The 19,972-nt window shown below is 39.8% G+C and overlaps 1 protein-coding gene across 2 annotated transcripts in view; it reads right to left on the bottom strand.

The window, feature by feature from the left end:
* IRF2BP2 (interferon regulatory factor 2 binding protein 2) overlaps positions 1 to 19,972 on the bottom strand; it is a 146,030-nt gene that overhangs the window by 28,660 nt on the left and 97,398 nt on the right. The window contains exon 2 of one of the 2 annotated variants that reach the window (XM_077486556.1): positions 14,081 to 15,486. The exons of the other annotated variant lie outside the window; for it this stretch is intronic. Within the exon in view, the coding sequence (XP_077342682.1) occupies positions 14,768 to 15,486 (719 nt within the window). The 3' untranslated portion in view covers positions 14,081 to 14,767. Of the gene's footprint in view, positions 1 to 14,080; positions 15,487 to 19,972 lie in introns of those variants that run through there. 2 annotated transcript variants of the gene reach the window in all.

Raw genomic sequence — 19,972 nt, 5'->3', positions numbered from 1 at the left:
GGCCTAAAAGTGTACCACTGCAATCCTTCCACCCAATTTGTGAGTCAGGCTCTCCAATAGGCTATTTAACCCAAGAGACGCATTTGAATCAAAATGATATCTACACATCAAACATCCTGCATTCATTTCTATTGCTATTATTATTAATTGAACAGCTTCCTGACCAAGCTATATGTTGGCTCGTGGGGTCGGTATATCGGACTTGTGGCCGGCAGTCGTGATGACCACCAGCCATGGGCGATCATGGGCAGGAGAGACAGAACAGGGACAAGTATATGTAAACACACACATCCCTGTTCTGTTAGGAATAACAGATCGTGTGTTCCTATTAGCTATGAATCACGATCCGTCAATTTCTCCAGTCGGTCCCCTCCCCCTTCAGTTAGAATCACCTCCCAGGGAACAGTTAACCCCTACAGTAATCAATGCAATTTTATGTAAACCAATAATACACTCACTCTCCCCTATCACCTGTGTATCACCACTGCGCTAAAAGCACCCTCAACTCTAAGCCGCCACTTTAAAAAATATAGATTCTGTATAATGTTCTTTTAACAAGTGCTGAAACAAGTGGCACAGAATATAGTGTATATTTCTACCACTAAATCCTATGAATCTGTATCAATGAAATTAATAATATTTCACTAAGTGTTCAGTGATACAAAAATAGATAAATTAAATAAATAATTATCTTGTGAAAAACTAACCTACAAATAAAAAAAATATATTAATCTATTAAAATAAAATCACCCTGTGACCAAGTGATTAACCGCACCACACAATTAATCATACACAAACCCACTTCCTCCGGCAATGCTGCAATTAACAAAACACTTCCCAATGTACATATAAAGTGTTACAAAGTCTTCAAAACATGCTACACACAACAAATGGAAGTAGTGAAAAACGATGATCAGTGTCTCTTGGCCTGGAAAACAGCTCTCATCTACACTCCTCCACCACACCGCTGTGAATGTGATTCCTCTCCCCTTATGTGAATAAACTCAACAACTGTATAAGCCTCCCACTTTCGTGTTTGGCTAGACATGCTTTTACCCTTTTCTGCAGGGCTGTAAACTGGAATGTATAACCCTTCACTTCAGAGGAAAAAGAGCTGGCTTTCTTGGCAGTTTCATATAGATGCTCTCATGCAACACAAAAAAAGATTTGCTTCCATAGCGTGATACGTTTAAAACCTTTTTAACCACACATAAAAACTCCTATCAAATTACACTCACATTTAAAAATGTATAACCACACCAAATGTCAAGCCACACCAGACTTTACACAGCTGATTGCTGAAGCATTAATGGTCACGACGGACCCAGGACATGTGGGATTGTTAAGCAATCTCTCGCTCCTTAGTTTCACCGTCACCTTGGTAAGGATAAATGTAGGATGTTCAGCGTCCCATGTATGCCTATCTCATTCGCCTAGTAGCCACGCCCCGACATGATTCGTCATTCAATTGACTTAATCATGGGGTTGGCTACTTGACGAGGCGAATAGCTTTTTATTTCCCCCGCAGCTCTATCACTAGGCGTAGAATTAGTATGGGCATGCACACTAGCTGTGTCCCCTTTTCCATCAATGCTTCAGTTTACACTGATCACTAGCACAGAATCTATCTATCATCTCATCATAAAAAAAATATATTTAAATCATATACATATCACTTTATCTGTGCAATATAAATCTCAATCTATAACAACAGAGAGGGACATAACAAATTATAATATTTATATTAATAAATTCACTAATTATAATAATTAATTATATGATATCGGGAAAATGCCTCAAAAATAATCACCCTACACAAGCCAATCTGCATCGCCCCGTGCAGCGGCCAATCTCATAGATATAATCTCTCCCGTATCCAACCACCCTCCATCCCTATGTTACATCTCATGTTGCATATAAGAAGATTTTTTTTTTAAGTATTTTTAAAAACTTTGAATAAGCAGATCGGGGAAAAACTTTGTTTTTTTTTTTTAAATATACAAACTAAATACCATCCGTAAATAGAACTTATTTAGTGCTTTCATGATGCTCTTCAGAGCACTAAACACTAGTTCATTTACCTAGATCATATCTTCTCATATAAACAATATATTTCAATATATGGATTAATCAGCACATCAATCCTTCTCATTAGTCTCTACCTCAAATAAAATACCCCAATCCCTATATATACACATATATATATATATATATATATATATATATATATATATATATATATGCATAAGATGTCATTCAAACATCAAACCCACAAAATTAATAAAAATAAATGTGAATATATACTATAAGAAATTATTCCTCCTCTCTATTGAAAAGTAGAAATAAAAAATTAATAATAATTCTTTATATATATTTTAAAATAAAAACATATACAAAAAAAATCATACATTTATTTAAATGTGAAAAATAATTAATTAAATAAAAATAATAATAATAAATGTGACCAATAAAATAATCTAATATATAAATTATCCAACACCCAATTCCCTTTCTTTTCTATATATATTCCAAAAATGTTTATTACAACATATGAAAATTAACCATATTCTCCCCAACAAAAATGTAATTTAATAGAAATCTATATAAATAATACAATTGTACCGTAGAGCTATATAACAGAGAAATCAGCAGTAATCCAGCATTCCAATACTCCAGCCAGATCACACATTGCTGATAAAGCAATTTAGATCTAGTTCAATATTCATCCCCCTTGGAGAGAGGCATTTCATCAAAAAAATCCACCAGGTATCCCTTTGTGACAGATCCCTGACCCGATTAGACCCTCTCCAAGAGGGATGAACATAATCAATCCCACAAAATTGGAGGAGGCTTGGATCCTGCTGATGGTATTCCTTAAAATGCAGAGAGACATTGTGGTACTGGAACCCCTTTCCGGATGTTTGCTCTATGTTCGGAAATATGCACCCTTAGCAATCGTTTGGTGCGCCCCACATAAAACATCCCACGGGGCACAATAAATATACCACATGTGAAATATTACAAGTCATAAATTCCCTAATCTCAAACCTCTCGTCTTCCCTATTCGCAACGCTGGTAATACCCCTATTAACTTGAAGCACACAGACACATCTCCTACACTCGTAAAACCCTTTCAAGTCACTGGAGATGGTCTGTCTCATAGGTGGATCCAATATTTTTTTCACTATTTTATCCCCTATATTTGGTGCAGGCCTATAAATGAATTTTGGAGTGCTTGGCAGCACTCCTCCTAGATGTTTATCTCTACAGAGGATGTGCCAGTACTTCCCAAATATCTGTTCTATGTCCCTATATTGTTGATGAAAACCCGATACAAAACCCCATTGATGCTGATCATTAATCGGTACTACTGCCCTTTCCTCTAAACATTTATCTCTTGGAGCCTCACCCACTTCAGAAATAACCTTATCTAAAAAAATTTCCTCATAACCTTTCTGTAAAAAATCTATCTTTTAGGACCTGCGACTCTACTCTATAATCTTTTAATTCTGTACAGTTATGTTGGACTCTCAAAAATTGCCCTTTCGGGATATTCCTAATCCAGGATGGGTGGTGGCCGCTCTTAATTGACAAATAACTGTTTCTGTCCATGGTTTTAAAGAAAACCTTCGTATTAAATTTAATTCAATTTCTCTCTATTTTTAAATCCAGGAAGTTGACAGAGGTCTGACTAACAACATATTCCAATTTTATGTTGAGAGTATTATCATTCAACTTTCTCAAGAATTCCATGACCGATGCCTCCGTCCCCTCCCAAATAAACAAGAGATCATCTATAAACCTCCGGTAAAACCTTAGTTGAGCAGGCCTACCACTAAAAACACTCCTATCCTCCCACTCTACCATAAACAGGTTGGCGAGGCTAGGGGCAAATTTAGATCCCCTAGCCACACGAACCTGCTGGGAATAAAAGGAGCCACCATATCAGAAATAATTGTGTGTCGTGCAAAAATCCAATGCGTGACCCACAAACAGCTTCTGGGCATGAGGTATATCATCCCTCATGCATAAAGCCCAATTAAGGGCCAATGCCGCATCTTGACACTGAATTATAGTATAGAGGGTGGCCACATCTGCCGTCACCAAGTATACTTCCACAGAAGAGGGTAAAACTATCTCATCCAAAGCTCTCAAAAGATCAGTAGTATCCGTCAAGTATGCTTTAGTGATCTTCACGCTTGGCTGGAGGAATCGATCCAAATACTCTCCCAGCCTCGCTGTGACAGACCCTATACCATTCACAATTGGTTGAGCAGGGGGAATGGTAGCATTTTTGTGGAACTTTGGTAAGGTATATATAATTGGAATTCTACATACACTAGGAACCAAATACCTTCTCTCCTTTGCATTCAAAGCTCCACTCCCATATCCCCATTCGATAAGTGACTCCAATTGTAATTTATAGTCACTCGTGCGGTCACATTGTAACTTTTTATAAGTGGACAAATCTCCCACCAAATCCAGCAATTGGTCATGATAAAAGGATTTGTCCAAAATGACGACCCCTCCCCCCTAATCAGCAGGGCGTACTATATTTTTTCTTTCCTCCAGAGATTTTATCCCTTCCTTGATATAGTTTGGATTCACCTGTTTTTTCAAAGGTAACTGCTCTACATCATTTAATACCAAGTTTTTAAATACTTCTACAAAATGGTTATGAGGGTTTTGAGGGTTAAACACAGACCGATTCAAAGTTCGAATGAATTTATGGATATCTACATAAACATCGAACTTATTCATACTTTTTCTGGGAGCGCATTTCAGCCCCATGTTTAGTATGTTTGTTTCTTTCTCATCTAGCTCTATACCACTTAGATTGTAAATCCCATTCTTTACGAATCTCTCATTCTCTTTTTTGAGTTGTTTCTGTCACCTTGCTCTACATCCCCTTGGTCTCTTTGGTATATTCATTGATCCCTGCCTTGATTCTGTGGACCTCCACTTTTTTGCATTCCCCTGTTTGTAGGCATTGGATGGCCCCCCTCCCCCATTGACCTAAAAAAGGAAGAGTAGGTGGGCCCTGGTGTTGGTTAAAATAACCATTATACTGCCTATCGGGGTCCTCATCCATCACCTGGGCTTCTTTGGCTATCGTCCACTGCAATATCTGCTTTAGCACCCTCACCAGTAGCTCCAGAAGTCTAATTTTGTTGCCATGCATAGATTTTGTGATTTTTTAAATCTGCTGAATCTCCATTATATTTTTTAACTTTCTTTTTCTGTATTACAATTACTTCTGGTAAGGTGGCTCTTTTTATTCCCAGCAGGTTGGTGTGGCTATGGGATCTAAATTTGCCCCTAGCCTCGCCAACCTGTTTATGGCAGAGTGGGAGTGTAGGAGTGTTTTTAGCGGTAGGCCTGCTCAACTAAGGTTTTATCGAAGGTTTATAGATGATCTCTTGTTTATTTGGGAGGGGACGGAGGCATCGGTCATGGAATCCTTGAGAAAGTTGAATGATAATGCTCGCAACATAAAATTGGAATATGTTGTTAGTCAAACCTGTAAACTTCATGGATTTAAAACTAGAGAGAAATGGAATTAAACTTAATACGACAGTTTTCTTTAAAACCACAGACAGAAACAGTTATTTGTCAATTAAGAGCGACCACCACCCATCCTGGATTAGGAATATCCCGAAAGTGCAATTTTTGAGAGTCCGACATAACTGTACAGAATTAAAAGATTATAGAGTACAGTCGCAGGTCCTAAAGGATAGATTTTTACAGAAAGGTTATGAGGAATTTTTTTTGGATAAGGTTATTTCTGAAGTGGGTGAGATTCCAAGAGATAAATGTTTAGAGGAAAGGGCAGTAGTACCGATTAATGATCAGCATCAATGGGGTTTTGCATCGGGGTTTTGCATCGGGGTTTCATCAACAATATAGGGACATGAAAGGGTTTTACGCGTGTAGATGTGTCTGTTGTAGAACAGACACATAAGGATTTTCTCTTCCCACTATTTATCTAGTGTCCAAGCATTCTACTGCAGCCGTTGGTGTCTCAAAAAAGCAGGTGTATGTTCCATCGATTACTAGGGTATAAAAGACTGCATTTTTTGAAACAATCCCTTTCTCTCAATCCTCTCCATACTTCCGTGCAGGCTCTTCTCTGTTGCTGTATTTCAGGGGGAAAATACAGGGAAAAAAAAGTAATTTGGCATTTTCATATTGTAAGTCTGCCCTTGTCCTGGCTGCTGACAATATATGGTCTTGGTCTCTATAATTCAGTAGACAAAAGAAACGGACAAGAGAGCCTTCTGGCTTTGGTGATCGAAAGTAAATACGGTGTGCTCTTTCATTCACAAATGTTGCAGACATATCCATCAGACATAGTATATTTATCAATAATTTCTCTGAAAATTCAGTTGGATTATCTCCTTCCACTTGTTCTGGCAATCCAACTGGCTTTCTGTATCAATTGCTCTGTCCTGTAGAGCACTAATTTGTTTTATCGGAATATGCCATCCTATGTCACCTGTTTTTACTTTATCTTCGGTCTTTTGAGACCAGAACTTCTATCTCTGAGATCTTTTACTTGTCTTTATCAAGCTCATGCCTCATTATATTAATGTCTATGGCCAGAGCATAATTTTTTTTTTTATTGTGAGGGTCTCACTACATGCTTTGATTGCTGCCATAATATTCTTGCCAGCTCTACCTCTTTATCTACTGTTATCTGAGTCTCTGCCGATATTCTTACTTGGGGGGACTTTACTACCAACTTTCCTCCCGTCTTTGCTGCCATTGAAGTGGGAGAGGAGCATGTGGCTTCCCTGGGGCCATCCAAACCCACTGTCAAGGGAGCCTTGAATTACCTGAAAGTCTCCAGCTGCAAGGCAGACTCTTCGTTCCTCTCACCACTTCCCCTCCTTTCTGCAGCCTTCCACACTTTCTCCCCTTCTTACGACAGACTATAGCCCAAAGTCCCCCCACCATTTCCACATCTGGTCTTCTGCGCTCTGCCACTTCACCTGGCTATACTTTCAACATCTGACCGACCCAGATAGGAGAAAGGTGTCAAAAGAAGTCCACCACACACCACCGGGAACCACCAAGAGCTACAGGCTGCGGGGCGGGGACCGGGGCCAGAGACCTTCCACTATCTGAATGCCATACAATCCTTACCGATCCTCTCCTCTCTCCTCCATCCCGGGAACGGAGTCAGCTGCTACCATCATCTCTCACTGGAATCATTGCGAGATTAGAGCCCATGTCACCACACACTCTCACATTCTCTGCACCCCAACCTTTACTCTTGGAGCCTATATAATTATACACGCACAGTATCTCACAAAAGTGAGTACACCCCTCACATTTTTAAAAATATTTTATTATATCTTTTCATGTGACAACACACGACGCTTTACTACAATGTATAGTAGAGAGCTTGTATAACAGTGTAAATTTTCTGTCCCCTCAAAATAACTCAACACACAGCCATTAATGTCTAAACCGCTGGAAACAAAAGTGAGTACACCCCTAAGTGAAAATGTCCAAATCGGCTCAATTAGCCATTTTTCCTTCCTAATGTCATGTAACTCGTTAGTGTTACAATGGAGGTTATTTGCAAAAGGAAAATCCACTTTGCACTACAAGTAAACTGCAAATGCTTTTGACAGTGCAGTCGCTGTAAATCTGAGGGGTAGATCTGAAATGAGGGGAAGCACTGCTGATTTCATCATCCAATCATGTGCAAGTTAAAATGCTGTTTTATATTTTCCTTGCATGTCCCCCTCGGATTTACAGCAATTGCACTTGCAGTGCAAAATAGATTTTCCTTTCATAAATAACCCCCAATGTCTCATGTGTGAATGGATAGCAAGCGTGTTAAGTTTGGCGTTATCGCTCTCATTCTCTCATACTGGTCATTGGAAGTTCAACATGACACCTCATAGCAAATAACTCCGAGGATCTAAAAGTAAAAAAAATAAAATAATTGTTGCTCTACATAAAGATGGCCTAGGCTATAAAAAGATTTTAAAGACAACTGAGCTGCAGCACGGTGGCCAAGACCATACAGCAGTTTAACAGGACAAGTTCCACCATTGTCGACCAAAAAGTCAAGTGCACATGCTCAGCGTCATATCCAGAGAATGTCTTTGGGAAATAGACATAGGAGTGCTGCAGAGGTTGAAGGGGTGGAGGTTAGAGTGTCAGTGCCCAGACCATAAGCCGCACACTGCATCAAATTGGTCTGCATGGCTGTCATCCCCGAAGGAAGCCTCTTCTAAAGATGATGCACAAGAAAGCCCACAAGCAGTTTGCTAAAGAGAAGCAGACTAAGGACATGGATTACTGGAATCATGTCCTGCGGTATGATGAGACCAAGATAAACTTATTTGGTTCAGATGGTGTCAAGCGTGTGTGGCGGCAGGTGAGGAATACAAAGACAAGTGTGTCTTTCCTACAGTCAAGTATGGCGATGGATGTGTCATAGTATGGGGCTGCCGACACTGGGGTAGCTACAATTCATTGAGGGAACCATGAATGCTGACATGTACTGTGACATCCTGAAGCAGAGGATGATCGCCGTCCTTCGGACACTGGGCTCCAGGGCAGTTTTCCAACATAACGACCCCAAACACCCCCCCCCCCCCCCCCAAGATGACCACTGCCTTGCTAAAGAAGCTGAGGGCAAAGGTGATGGACTGGCCAAGCATGTCTCCAGACCTAAACCCTATTAAGCATCTGTGGGGCATTCTCAAATGGAAGGTGGAGGAGTGTAAGGTCTTTAAAATCCACCAGCTCCGTGATGTCATCATGTAGGAGTAGAAGAAAACTTTAGTGGCAACCTGTGAAGCTCTGGTGAACTCCATGCCCGAGAAGGTTGAGGCAGTGCTGGAAAATAATGGGGGGGGTATCACAAAAAATATTGACACTTTGGGCCCAAATTTAAAATTTTCACTTATGGGTGTATTCAGTTTTCCTGCCAACGGTTTAGACATTATTAGCTGTATGTCGAGTTATTTTGAGGGGACAGCAAATTTACACTGTTATACAAGCTGTGCACTCACTACTTTACATTGTAGCAAAGTGTCATTTCTTTAGTGTTGTCATATGAAAAGATATAAAATATTTACAAAAATGTGAGTGGTGTACTCACTTGAGAGATATTGTATATAATTTTTATATAGTTTTTTTTCAATTAGTATTTATTTTTTATTTTTTTTGTCAACTGTACCCTAATACAACCTATTATCTATCAACTGGGCGGCACAGCGGTGTAGTGGTTAGCACTCTCGCCTAGCAGAAAGAAGGGTCGCTGGTTTGAATCCCAACCACGACACTACCTGTCTAGAGTTTGCATGTTCTCCCTGTGCCTGCATGGGTTTCCTCCGGGTACTCCGGTTTCCTCCCACAATCCAAAGACATGCAGGTAGGTTAATTGGCTTCTGTCCAAAATTGACCCTAGTATATGAATGGGGACCTTGGATCGTGGGCTCCTTGAGGGTAGGGACCGATGTGAGTGTGCAATGTACAGGGATAGGGACAATTGTAAACACTCACTCAGGTTGAACTGGATGGACTGGTGTCTTTATTCAACCTTACTATGCAACTAGTAAACATAAAAAAAAAAAAATATATATATATATATATATGCGCACCGAATGGGTTTTTGGTGCTAAAACCGATACCGAAAATGAAAAATACACTAGGCCGAAAACCGAAACATATTTAAAAAAAAATATTTTTATACAGGAGATGGTCAGAGACTGGGGACATGGTACAGGAGATGGTCAGGGACTGGGGACATGGTACAGGAGATGGTCAGGGACTGGGGACATGGTACAGGAGAACACCAGAGACTGGGCACATAGTACAGGAGAACGTCAGAGAGAGGACGTGGTACAGGAGGTGTGCCCACACACTGCAGCCAGAGTGTGTCCTCATACTGCAGCCAGCCTGTGAAGGGGAGAGGAGAGTGGCCTCCGCTGCCTGTGTGGTCACAGCGCCGGGAACATCACAGCTTTAATTTCAAAAGCTGTGTGTTCCCGGCCGCCCGCTGTCACACACAGCCCCTACCCCTTGTCCAGGCACTTTGATAGACAGATCATCCATCCAATCCTGCGGGGATCTGTCCATCAAAGTGCCTGGACAAGGGGGAGGGGCTGTGTGTGACGGTGTGGCCGGGAACACAGCTATTGAAATGAAAGCTGTGATGTTCCCGCGCTGTGATTAAATAGGCGGCGGAGCTGGCTCTCCTGCGCTACAGAACACCCCCATGATGGGCGGCACCAGGGGCGGAGCCCCGCCCCCACAAGGCCACGCCCCATTTTTGGCCGTTTTTCTCTTTTGGCAAATTGCTGAAAGGGGCATTTTTGGCCGATATGTTTCGGCGGCCGAAATTTCAATGCATCTCTCTCTCTATATATAAAAAAATATAAAAGAACCTACAAATGAATTATATAATAATTATTATTCTTAACCTATCTAACCTAATTTTACAGAAATAAATGTATGATGGTAAAAAAAAAAAAAAATCATACATTTTTCAATTGTAATCCAATTAATTTAATTTTTCAAAGAGAAAATATATGCAATTATATCCTAGCTCAGCATGCTCTTAAATGTAATATAGTTGTCATACTATCCCCTATAGGTTTTTCAGTAGACGTTCGATAAATTCTGATTATAGGGTTAAAAAACCCAGGCCAATTCATTTTAGATACAAAAGGGCCCTCTGAATAACAGGGTGGATCTGAGGAAGGAGGCCACACCCTTCGAAACATGTTATCCTGATGCCAACCTACCTATTTTACAGCAACTTGAATTAAAGAGTGATTGAATTTGTGCAGCATTTCATATTGGCAACAATCTGCCTTTAGCTCCATGGCTTGGGTACACTGAAGGAGCAATTTGTAGCAGCGATTGCCAAAAGAATGATGCAACACAAATTTGACCCGGAGCTGTGATGAAAAATACACTGCTGCCATTAGCAATTCATTGTGGCAAGGAATTGCCTGTCTGACACAGCACCAAGTACCTTACATGCACTAATGTTTTTAATAACAGGTACTGTACATTTAACCAAAGCTGCATTAAAGTGTTAGCCCTAAATTCTTAAAAAACTGCATATAGATGTCCGTGTTCTCATACAGGTGAATCTAAAATGTATCCCATCTTATGGATGTGGTAGGAAATATCTGTTAATTCTGCCACTCCACCAGATCATGCCACATACAGAAGCAGATTAATTCATCTGCCACGCCCCCTGCCCAGCCATTTTGCAGCGAGTAGGAGCATGGATGGCAGAAGGCACAAACAGGGATGTGCTTCCCTGCTGTGCGTTATGTAAAACACTGCCCGCCTGTCTAACCAGACAGGCCATCAGCTATGAAAAAGAAGGCCTGAAAGAGGCTGTTTGGAGACAAGAACACTGAAAAAAAGGAAAAAAAAAAAAGTGTTTTAAAAAGGAAAAAAAACCCTACGTAAATTCAACTACAGGCACCATCTTGCTATGGGTTTCCGTAAAGTGTTCATAAATTCTAATTAATATATTAAAAATGTTTTACAACCCATTTATTCAAAATTTTGAAGATACTCAGTAAAAATTTCTACCCAGGCTTTCTACAGCTCTTCCCAAAGATGTGGCTTACAGGATATTTTTCCCCCAATGTTAGTGATGCTCTCTTACACAAGAGCTTGTTGGGTTGGGAACAAGGCAGCCAGTCCATCAAAGACAGCATTTTAACTTCTTGTTTCCTCACACAACTATTTTGTATAGCTGAGATTTTAAATAACATTTGTACCATAAATAACAGTTCAATTATATCAGCTCCCACTCCACTACATTTTTGTGATCATGCTTGACAAAAGTAGCAAACATTCCACCAACATCCTTTGATTTGCTCTACATACAAAATATTTTTTTCCCCCTTGGCTCAAATATTTCAAACTTGGACTTATCTATCCACATAATACTCATCCTTACTTCCCATGTCGAAGATCTGTTTTTTTGCAGCTAACCACTCTGCTATACCCCTCTGCCAATCCCTCCATTGGCTGCCACTCAGCCAATTAAATTCAAGATATTAACTATAAAACTTACAAAGCCATCCACAACCTGGCCCCCAGTTACATCAATAACTTAGTCTCAAAATACCAAACTAATCGTTCTCATCGCTTCTCCCAAGACCTGCTCTCAAACTCCCTCATCACCCCCATCCCATGCTCTGGAATGCTCTACCCCAATCTGTCCGACTTTTTCCTACTTTCTCCACTTTCACGATCCCTGAAAACTCACCTCTTCAGAAAAACCCATCTGGCCCCCACCTAACAGCTGTACATTCATCATCTTCTCCATCAGCGCATTCCCCACAGTTATTACCTCTTGACCTTCCCTCTTAGATTGTAAGCTCTAAGGAGCAGGACCCTCTGATTCCTACTGTATTAAAGTTTTGTATTTGTACTGTCTACCCTCAAGTTGTAAAGTGCTGCGTAAACTGTTGCCGCTATACAACTCCTGTATATAATAATAATAAATAATCATCATGTTTTTGGCATTTACCCATTTACTACATTTGAAAGTGGGTGACTAAGGACTTTTAGGTACCCCTTTCCAAAACTGCAAATTCTGCTGTCGTGCAATGAAGTCCTCTACTAGAGCTATAGCCTTGTATGAAATCAGTTTCAGTTTGTGACAAGCTAATGGAAAAGCCTACCGTTTGCAAAATTATGGAGACTAAAGATTTTGAGAGCCATTTAAATTGTGGCTTTATTTTAAATCAAAAATGAACTTTGGGAATGCCACTAGTTTACAACTAAAAGAATAAACTTGTACTTATACAAACTTTTCTGTGATGCTAACATTTAAATAGTTAAAATATATGTAAACCCAACATTTCATATTCCTGATATGTGCCTGCTGCATCATGTACTTGCTCTCTTTGTATTACTTCCGGTGTGTGAAATCCCTGGTGTTCCTGCCAGTCCCTCTGCTTTCCTATTAAAAACTTACCACACTAAAGCACAGCATGGTCAGTTCTCTAGCTGTGGCGAGCCTGTTCTCAACCAATTGTTGTTAATGAATAAAGCGCAGCCTCGCTGTGTAAAATGAGTCTACCTGTTTGCCTATCCCGTGGGGTTATTCAGGTTACGGATTTTACAATAAAGAGATTCATCACAACCTCAGTATTCAGGCATCCATTCCTTTTATCCATATTGCACGGCTGGCGAGCCAAGGCTAGAACACCTGGGAGGAGTCCATTCCCCAGCCTACCTGGTTCCATCACTCACCTAGAGTGGCATTTTCTTGTCCTATTGTTCAATCAATGTTAAGACTTGGATACGACCCAAAAAATTGGATAGCTGCACTGCCATACCATGCAACACAAATATATTAAAGTAAACACATGTGCATTAAAAAACAAGCACAGACAGGCAGGCAGGGTAATGTGACAAGTTTGGTCCGTTTTAGACAGAATCCATGGTTTTGATAAAGCACAGATTCAGTGTGAAACGTGTCAACCTTGTCATCCCCCAGTCTGTGCTTGGTTGTTTTTATGGACAGTTGTATTGAATCATGTGGGAGTGCAGCCATCCAATTTATTTTGTGAGCATCAATCTCTGTAAGCAGTCACAGGGTGTGACTATAGTTACTTACCTTTGAGCAGCGGAACTTTGCAATGATCAGACTTGTGCCGACACTCCCCTCCTGCACAGCTGTTCACTGGGAAGCTCAGAGTGATGCTGTTTATCCTCCACTAGCTCTTGTGCAGCTGAGAACAGAGGGTATGTAATCTCTTATAAAAAAGGGGGGGGGAGGTATATGTAATTTTTATATCCATACACAAATGTTTTGCCTTTCATTTCTATTTTAAACTGAATGGGTTGTTTTACAAGGTGAGGGTTTGCAATCACTAAGTTTACCATTAGAACAATGAAAGTAGCTTCTGAAAAGTGGCAATACAAATTAAAAGTCATTTATTTCAAGATATAATAGCCATCTACAGCATTTAGGAATGGACTATATTTTTAAATCCATTTAATGTAATCTTGAGTAAAAAAAAAAAAAAAAAAAAAAAAAAAAGTTTTGCGATTCTAAAATTGTACACATCTGTTATCAAAAGAGCAGTTTTTATTATAATCATTACTTAATTTTTATACTATCACATGGCTCATAACAAATAACTAGTATAACTCTGAACAGTGCTTTGGTGAACAAGATTTTTTTTTTTTTAATAAACATCACCCAGTGGTTCAAATTACATCAATAAATTTTACAATTAAAAAAAAAGCTTAATCTCAAATAAAATGAGTAACCAGAGACAAATTTACAATGTCATAAAATGTATTTGGCATTTTTAACAAGTGCATACAAATACAGCTAAAAGCATATCTGTTTTTCCAAGTGCTCTAAAAAAAAAAAGCATCTCAAGTCACAGCCTACACTGAACAGTAACTGTCACTGTATAAGAACAAACACTTGCAAATATAACATTAAGAATACCTTTCTGATCAGTACATACCTTTGTTTTCAGGAAAGGAACCAAAAAAAAAAAAAAAAAAACAAAGAAAACAAAAAACAAAACATAACAACAAAAAAAAAACAACAAAAACACAATGTATTCAGAAATTGAGAAGTATACAGCGATCTTTAAGCAGTCTATACGTTGTGTGTGTAAATATATATTTTCTACATATCACACACACAAACACACTGTAAGAGGTTTAGTAAGATTATGGTGGCTATAAAGCAAAAAAAAAAAAAAAAAAAAAAAAAAAAAAAAAAAAAAAAATTGTACAGTCAAGAGTCCCTCTCCTTTTTCACTTTGACATCTCCAGCAAGAATTGTTGCAATTTCTCCCTGCATGAATGCCCATGGTACATTTGATCCCACCAGGGGACATTTTTCCCCACTTGGACAATACACTTCACCTGATGATCCTTGCTGTTTAATACTTTGCCTTGAACATGGAAAGCAAAATTTGTGAGAAGGTACTGAAGGGCACTGCACAAAATGTGTGTCCTCAAGACGCTCATGGCATAGAGTGCAACACAGTGGTATACTGTTTGGTATGGAAGAATCAGGAATGCTTTGGGGGTGCACTTGTTCCATTCCTGTATGGGAAGATGTTCCACCACCAGAAAGTTGGCTTGGAACTTCCCTTGAAGCCATTCTTCTTTGGTTCATAGAGGAAGGTGAAGGTGGACTGGTGCTATTTCTCCTAGTTGTAGAGTGAACCTGGTTGACATCTTTAGAGGCATGGCTACCACCAGCATTATCAGCCACCAGTATTAAGGCAGCCATTGGAGACTGGCCATTTTGTGCAGCTTCAGGTGGTGTGGTGCGGTTGGAATGAGGAGAAACTGTTGCAGGTGGGGATATGAATGAAGAACCTGTCATTGTAGAAATCTTAAGACCATCTGCTGCTGGTAACCATGACTGTCCTTCACCATTCATTTTAACAGAACCCCCTTCTTCAGGCTCTGGAGAGGTCTTTCGCTTCCGAGCTGCACGAGCACCTGTGGGAAAAACAAGTGATTAGAACGGAAATACCGAAATGTAAAATTCAGGAGTCAATCTGGCATTTTTTTGTTTTTAAGCTACCAGTGATATTTCATTCATAGTCACTTGGGACAATATGTGTGTGTAATTGTATAATTATATATATATATATATATATATATATATATATATATTATATATATATATACATATACACACACACACACACACACACACACCTCTCACCATAGAGGAGTACACTCCTTTTGAAGTGCTGCTTTGCTGGCAGTTTAGCAGCGCTACTCTTTCATTTAAATGGGCAGGAGCAGTGTATAAACGGCTCCAAAGATGCTGCTTGCAGTTTTGTCAACTGAAGCAAAGCGTTTGAAAAACACCCTAAGCGCAAAAAAATGTGCTTCTTTGGGGCAGATTATAGCTGTTTTTCCTGCCTTTTACATTGGTGGCTTGAACAAAATCGCAGTAAAAAAATCATGCGACTTTTAAATGCTCAGGTGTGAATGCAGCCTCAGAGTGAGCTGTGCATGAGGTCACAAACCTAGGCTTTTTAACAAGCAAGAAAAAAAAGGAAGAGGGCTCTATATAAGGCATTTACTGGCAGAAAAAAAAAAAAAAAAAAAAAAAAAAGGTTTACTATCCACAGTTAAAAAAAAAAAAAAAAAAAAAAAGGATAGAAGATTTAATAAATGTAAAGATGGAAAAAAAAAAAAAAAAGGACTCAAGTTACGCTTTAAGTATTGCTCCAGCCAAAAAATGTTTTATGTTTTTTGGATCGCATAGGGACGAGTTACGCCCCTGTAACAGAATTGAGCAATCGCATTAAAAATCATGTTAAATAGGAGTCCGTGCACACCTGCCATCATTTAACCACTTTCAGACCGGACCAATTTGCTGGTCAAAGACCAGACCACTTTTGCGATTCGGCACTGCGTCGCTTTAACTGACAATTGCGCGGTCGTGCGACGTGGCTCCCAAACAAAATTGACGTCCTTTTTTTCCCCACAAATAGAGCTTTCTTTTGGTGGTATTTGATCACCCCTGCGGTTTTTATTTTTTGCGCTATAAACAAAAATAGAGCGACAATTTTGAAAAAAAACGCATTATTTTTTACTTTTTGTTATAATAAATATCCCCCAAAAATATATAAAAAAACATTTTTTCCCTCAATTTAGGCCGATACGTATTCTTCTACATATTTTTGGTAAAAAAAAAATCGCAATAAGCGATTATTGATTGGTTTGCGCAAAAGTTATAGCGTTTACAAAATAGGGATAGTTTTATAGCATTTTTATTAATAATTTTTTATTATTTTTTTTTTTTACTAGTAATGGCGGCGATCTGCGATTTTTATTGTGACTGCGACATTGTCGGGGACCCATCAGACATTTTTGACACATTTTTGGGACCATTGTCATTTATACAGTAATCACTGCTATATAAATGCAGTGATTCCTGTGTAAATGACACTGGCAGTGAAAGGGTTAACCTGTGGGTGGCAGTGTAGGGGTTAAGTGTTCCTAGGGGTGTGTTACTAACTGTGGGGGGGTTGGGCTTTCATTTAGTGTACACTGATCTCTGCTCCAATCACATGGAGCAGAGATCAGCGTCACTAGTTGCTAGGCAGAATGGGAAAATGTTGTTTATACAGCATTTCCTCCATTCGGCCGCTCCGTGAGACGATCGCGGGGATGCCCGCGGCGATCGAGTCCGCGGGTCCCGCGACCGGACTCACGGGGGTCCCGACCAGCGCGGGAGCGCGCCGCGCTCCCGATGGCACGGTGGCAACGAATATTGGACGTACATGTACGCCAATATGCCTGCCCGTGCCATGCTGTCGACGTACATCGTCGTGCGCTGGTCGGGAAGTGGTTAAAGTGCCTTTTATGAACTCCAAATAAAGTTCAGCTGTTCCAGCCCATTTTCTTAGTCGCATCCTACAGAAAAAGTCATGGTCCGCAGAGAGAGCTTCCAAAGTATCAGAGGGATCTCATTGTTAAAAAGGTATCAGTCAAGAGAAGGGTACAAAAGAATTTCCAAGGCATTAGATCTACCATGGAACACAATATGGCAAGACAGTGACATTATCAAGAACAGGACATCCCTCCAAAATTAATGAAAAAACGAGAAGAAAACTGGCCAGGAAGGCTGCCAAGAGGCATACAGCAACATTAAAGGAGCTGCAGTAATATCTAGCAAGTACTGGCCGTGTGGTTCATGTGACAACAATCTCCTGTATTCTTCTAATGTCTGGGATATGGAGTGGCAAGACTGAAGCCCTTTCTAAAAATAAAAAAACATTCAAGCCCGGCTAAATTTTGCAGAAAAACATCTGAAGTCTCCCAAAAGCACGTGGGGAAAAAGTGTTATGGTCTGCTGAAACCAAGGTTGAACTTTTTGGCCATAATTCCAAAAGATGTTTGGCGCAAAAACACTGCACATCACCAAAAGAAAACCACAGTGAAGCATGGTGGTGGTGGCAGTATCATGCTTTGGGGCTGTTTTTCTTAAGCTGGAACAGAAAATTATGAACAGTTCCAAATACCAGTCAATAGTGGCACAAAACCTTCAGGCTTCTGCTAGAAAGTTGAACATGAAGACGAACGTCATCGTTCAGTATGACGACCCAAAGCATACATCCAAATAAACAAAGGAATGGCTTCACCAGAAGATTAAAGTTTTGGAAGGACCCAGCCAGAGTCCAGACCTGAATCTGATTGAAAATCTGTGGAGTGATCTGAAGAGGGCTGTGCACAGGAGATGCCCTCAGATTCGGAGTGTTTTTGCAAAGAGTGGGCAAATATTGCGAAGTCAAGATGTGCCATGCTGACAGGCTCCTACCCAAAAAGACTAAGTGCTGTAATAAAATAAAAAAGGTGCTTCAAAGTATTAGTTTAAGGGTGTGCACTTATGCAACCATATTATTTTAGTTTATTTTTTTTACTTTCCTCCACCTAAAAGAATTCAGTTTGTAATTCAACTGAGTTGTACAGTTTATAGGTCACATTAAAAAAGTAGAAAGTTTTGAAACAATCCCTCTTTGTCTTATTTTTTTTAAATCACAGAAACCTACCATTTTAACAGGGGTGTGTAGAATTTTTATATCCACTGTCTACAGTGGGGAGTGGGGAGAGTATTGGATCCCCTACCGATTTTGTGCTTTTATCCACCGACAAAGAAATGATCGGTGTATAATTTTAATTGTAGGTTTATTTTAAACAGTGAGACAGAATAACAAAAATATCCCAAAAAAAAACAAAAAACGTATTTCAAAAAAGGTTATAATTGCATTGCATTTTAATGAGTAAAATAAGTATTTGATCCCCTATCAGCAATATTTCTGGCTCCCAGGTGTCTTCTATACAGCTGAGATTAGGCACACTCTTAAAGAGAAGTTGCCTAATCTCAGCTTGTTACCTGTCCACAGAAGCAAATCAGATTCCAATCTCTCCACCATGGCCAAGACCAAAGAGCTGTCCAAGGATGCCAGGGACAAGATTGTAGACTTACACAAGACTGGAATGGGCTACAAGACTAGAGGTTGACCGATATATGGCATTTAATCGGCATTGGCCAATTGTGCCAATAAAAAGGCCGATTTAAAACTTCAGCGCGATTTGCAAATGACTTCTGTAATAGAAGTCAATACAAGTTGCCTGAAGTCTTCCCGTGGAGAAGTTACTTGCGTCTATCTGGGCAGCCTGCCAAGTCTGAGAAAAGAAGCTAAAGAGATACAATGTTTCTTCTCGTCAATGAACTAAACTTGGTGTGTAGGAGTTCTCATTATAACCATCTAAAAGACAATCTTTTCTGACACTTACTGCTTACAAGTAAAAAATCCAATATTTTCTGCTAGAAAATCACTTAGAATCGACCAAACATTTTTTTTAGCAGAGACCCTAGGGAATAAAATATCGGTTGTTGCAATATTTTATGTCACACGCCATTTGCGCAGCAGTCTTTCAAACGCAAATTATTTGGAAAGAATACACTAATGAATTAAAAAACAAAAAAAACACATCCAGCCAGCGCATCTCGCCTCAATGTGACAGACTGCAGGGAAGCAGTTTTGCAGGCACTTTACAGGTGCTATTTTTAGCCCAAAAGCACCTGCAAAAAACCTCCGTGTGAAAGGGGTCTAACTATTAGATTTTATGAGATGGGGGGGGGGGGGAATAAAAAAAAAATAGGCCGATATATGTTATGTTAGGCCCAACATATCTCCATCAGTGATCTCAAGGAGCTGGGGCCATAGTCGCCAAGAAAACAATTGCGAATACACTACCCTGGGAAATCCTGCAGAGCCCCCTAAGGTTTACTTCCTCTTCGATTCCCTGCAAAGGTAAAGCAAAATGGACTACTATGCATCGCATTAGTCATCCATTATGTGTCACTTACCTGACACAGGAGCCAGCGAAGTCACCGCTGTCCCCTAGTGTACGGAGCCTCCATCTTCTTGGTGGGTCTCGCTGCTCCGGCGCTGTAATT

Source organism: Lithobates pipiens, unplaced genomic scaffold, assembly GCF_037356315.1.
Source record: "Lithobates pipiens isolate NorthernLeopardFrog02 unplaced genomic scaffold, aLitPip1_a1.2 Scaffold_18, whole genome shotgun sequence".
NCBI classification, from domain to species: domain Eukaryota; kingdom Metazoa; phylum Chordata; class Amphibia; order Anura; family Ranidae; genus Lithobates; species Lithobates pipiens.
Note: the sequence above shows the minus strand (reverse complement) of the source record. Positions and strands in the feature narration are given on the sequence as shown.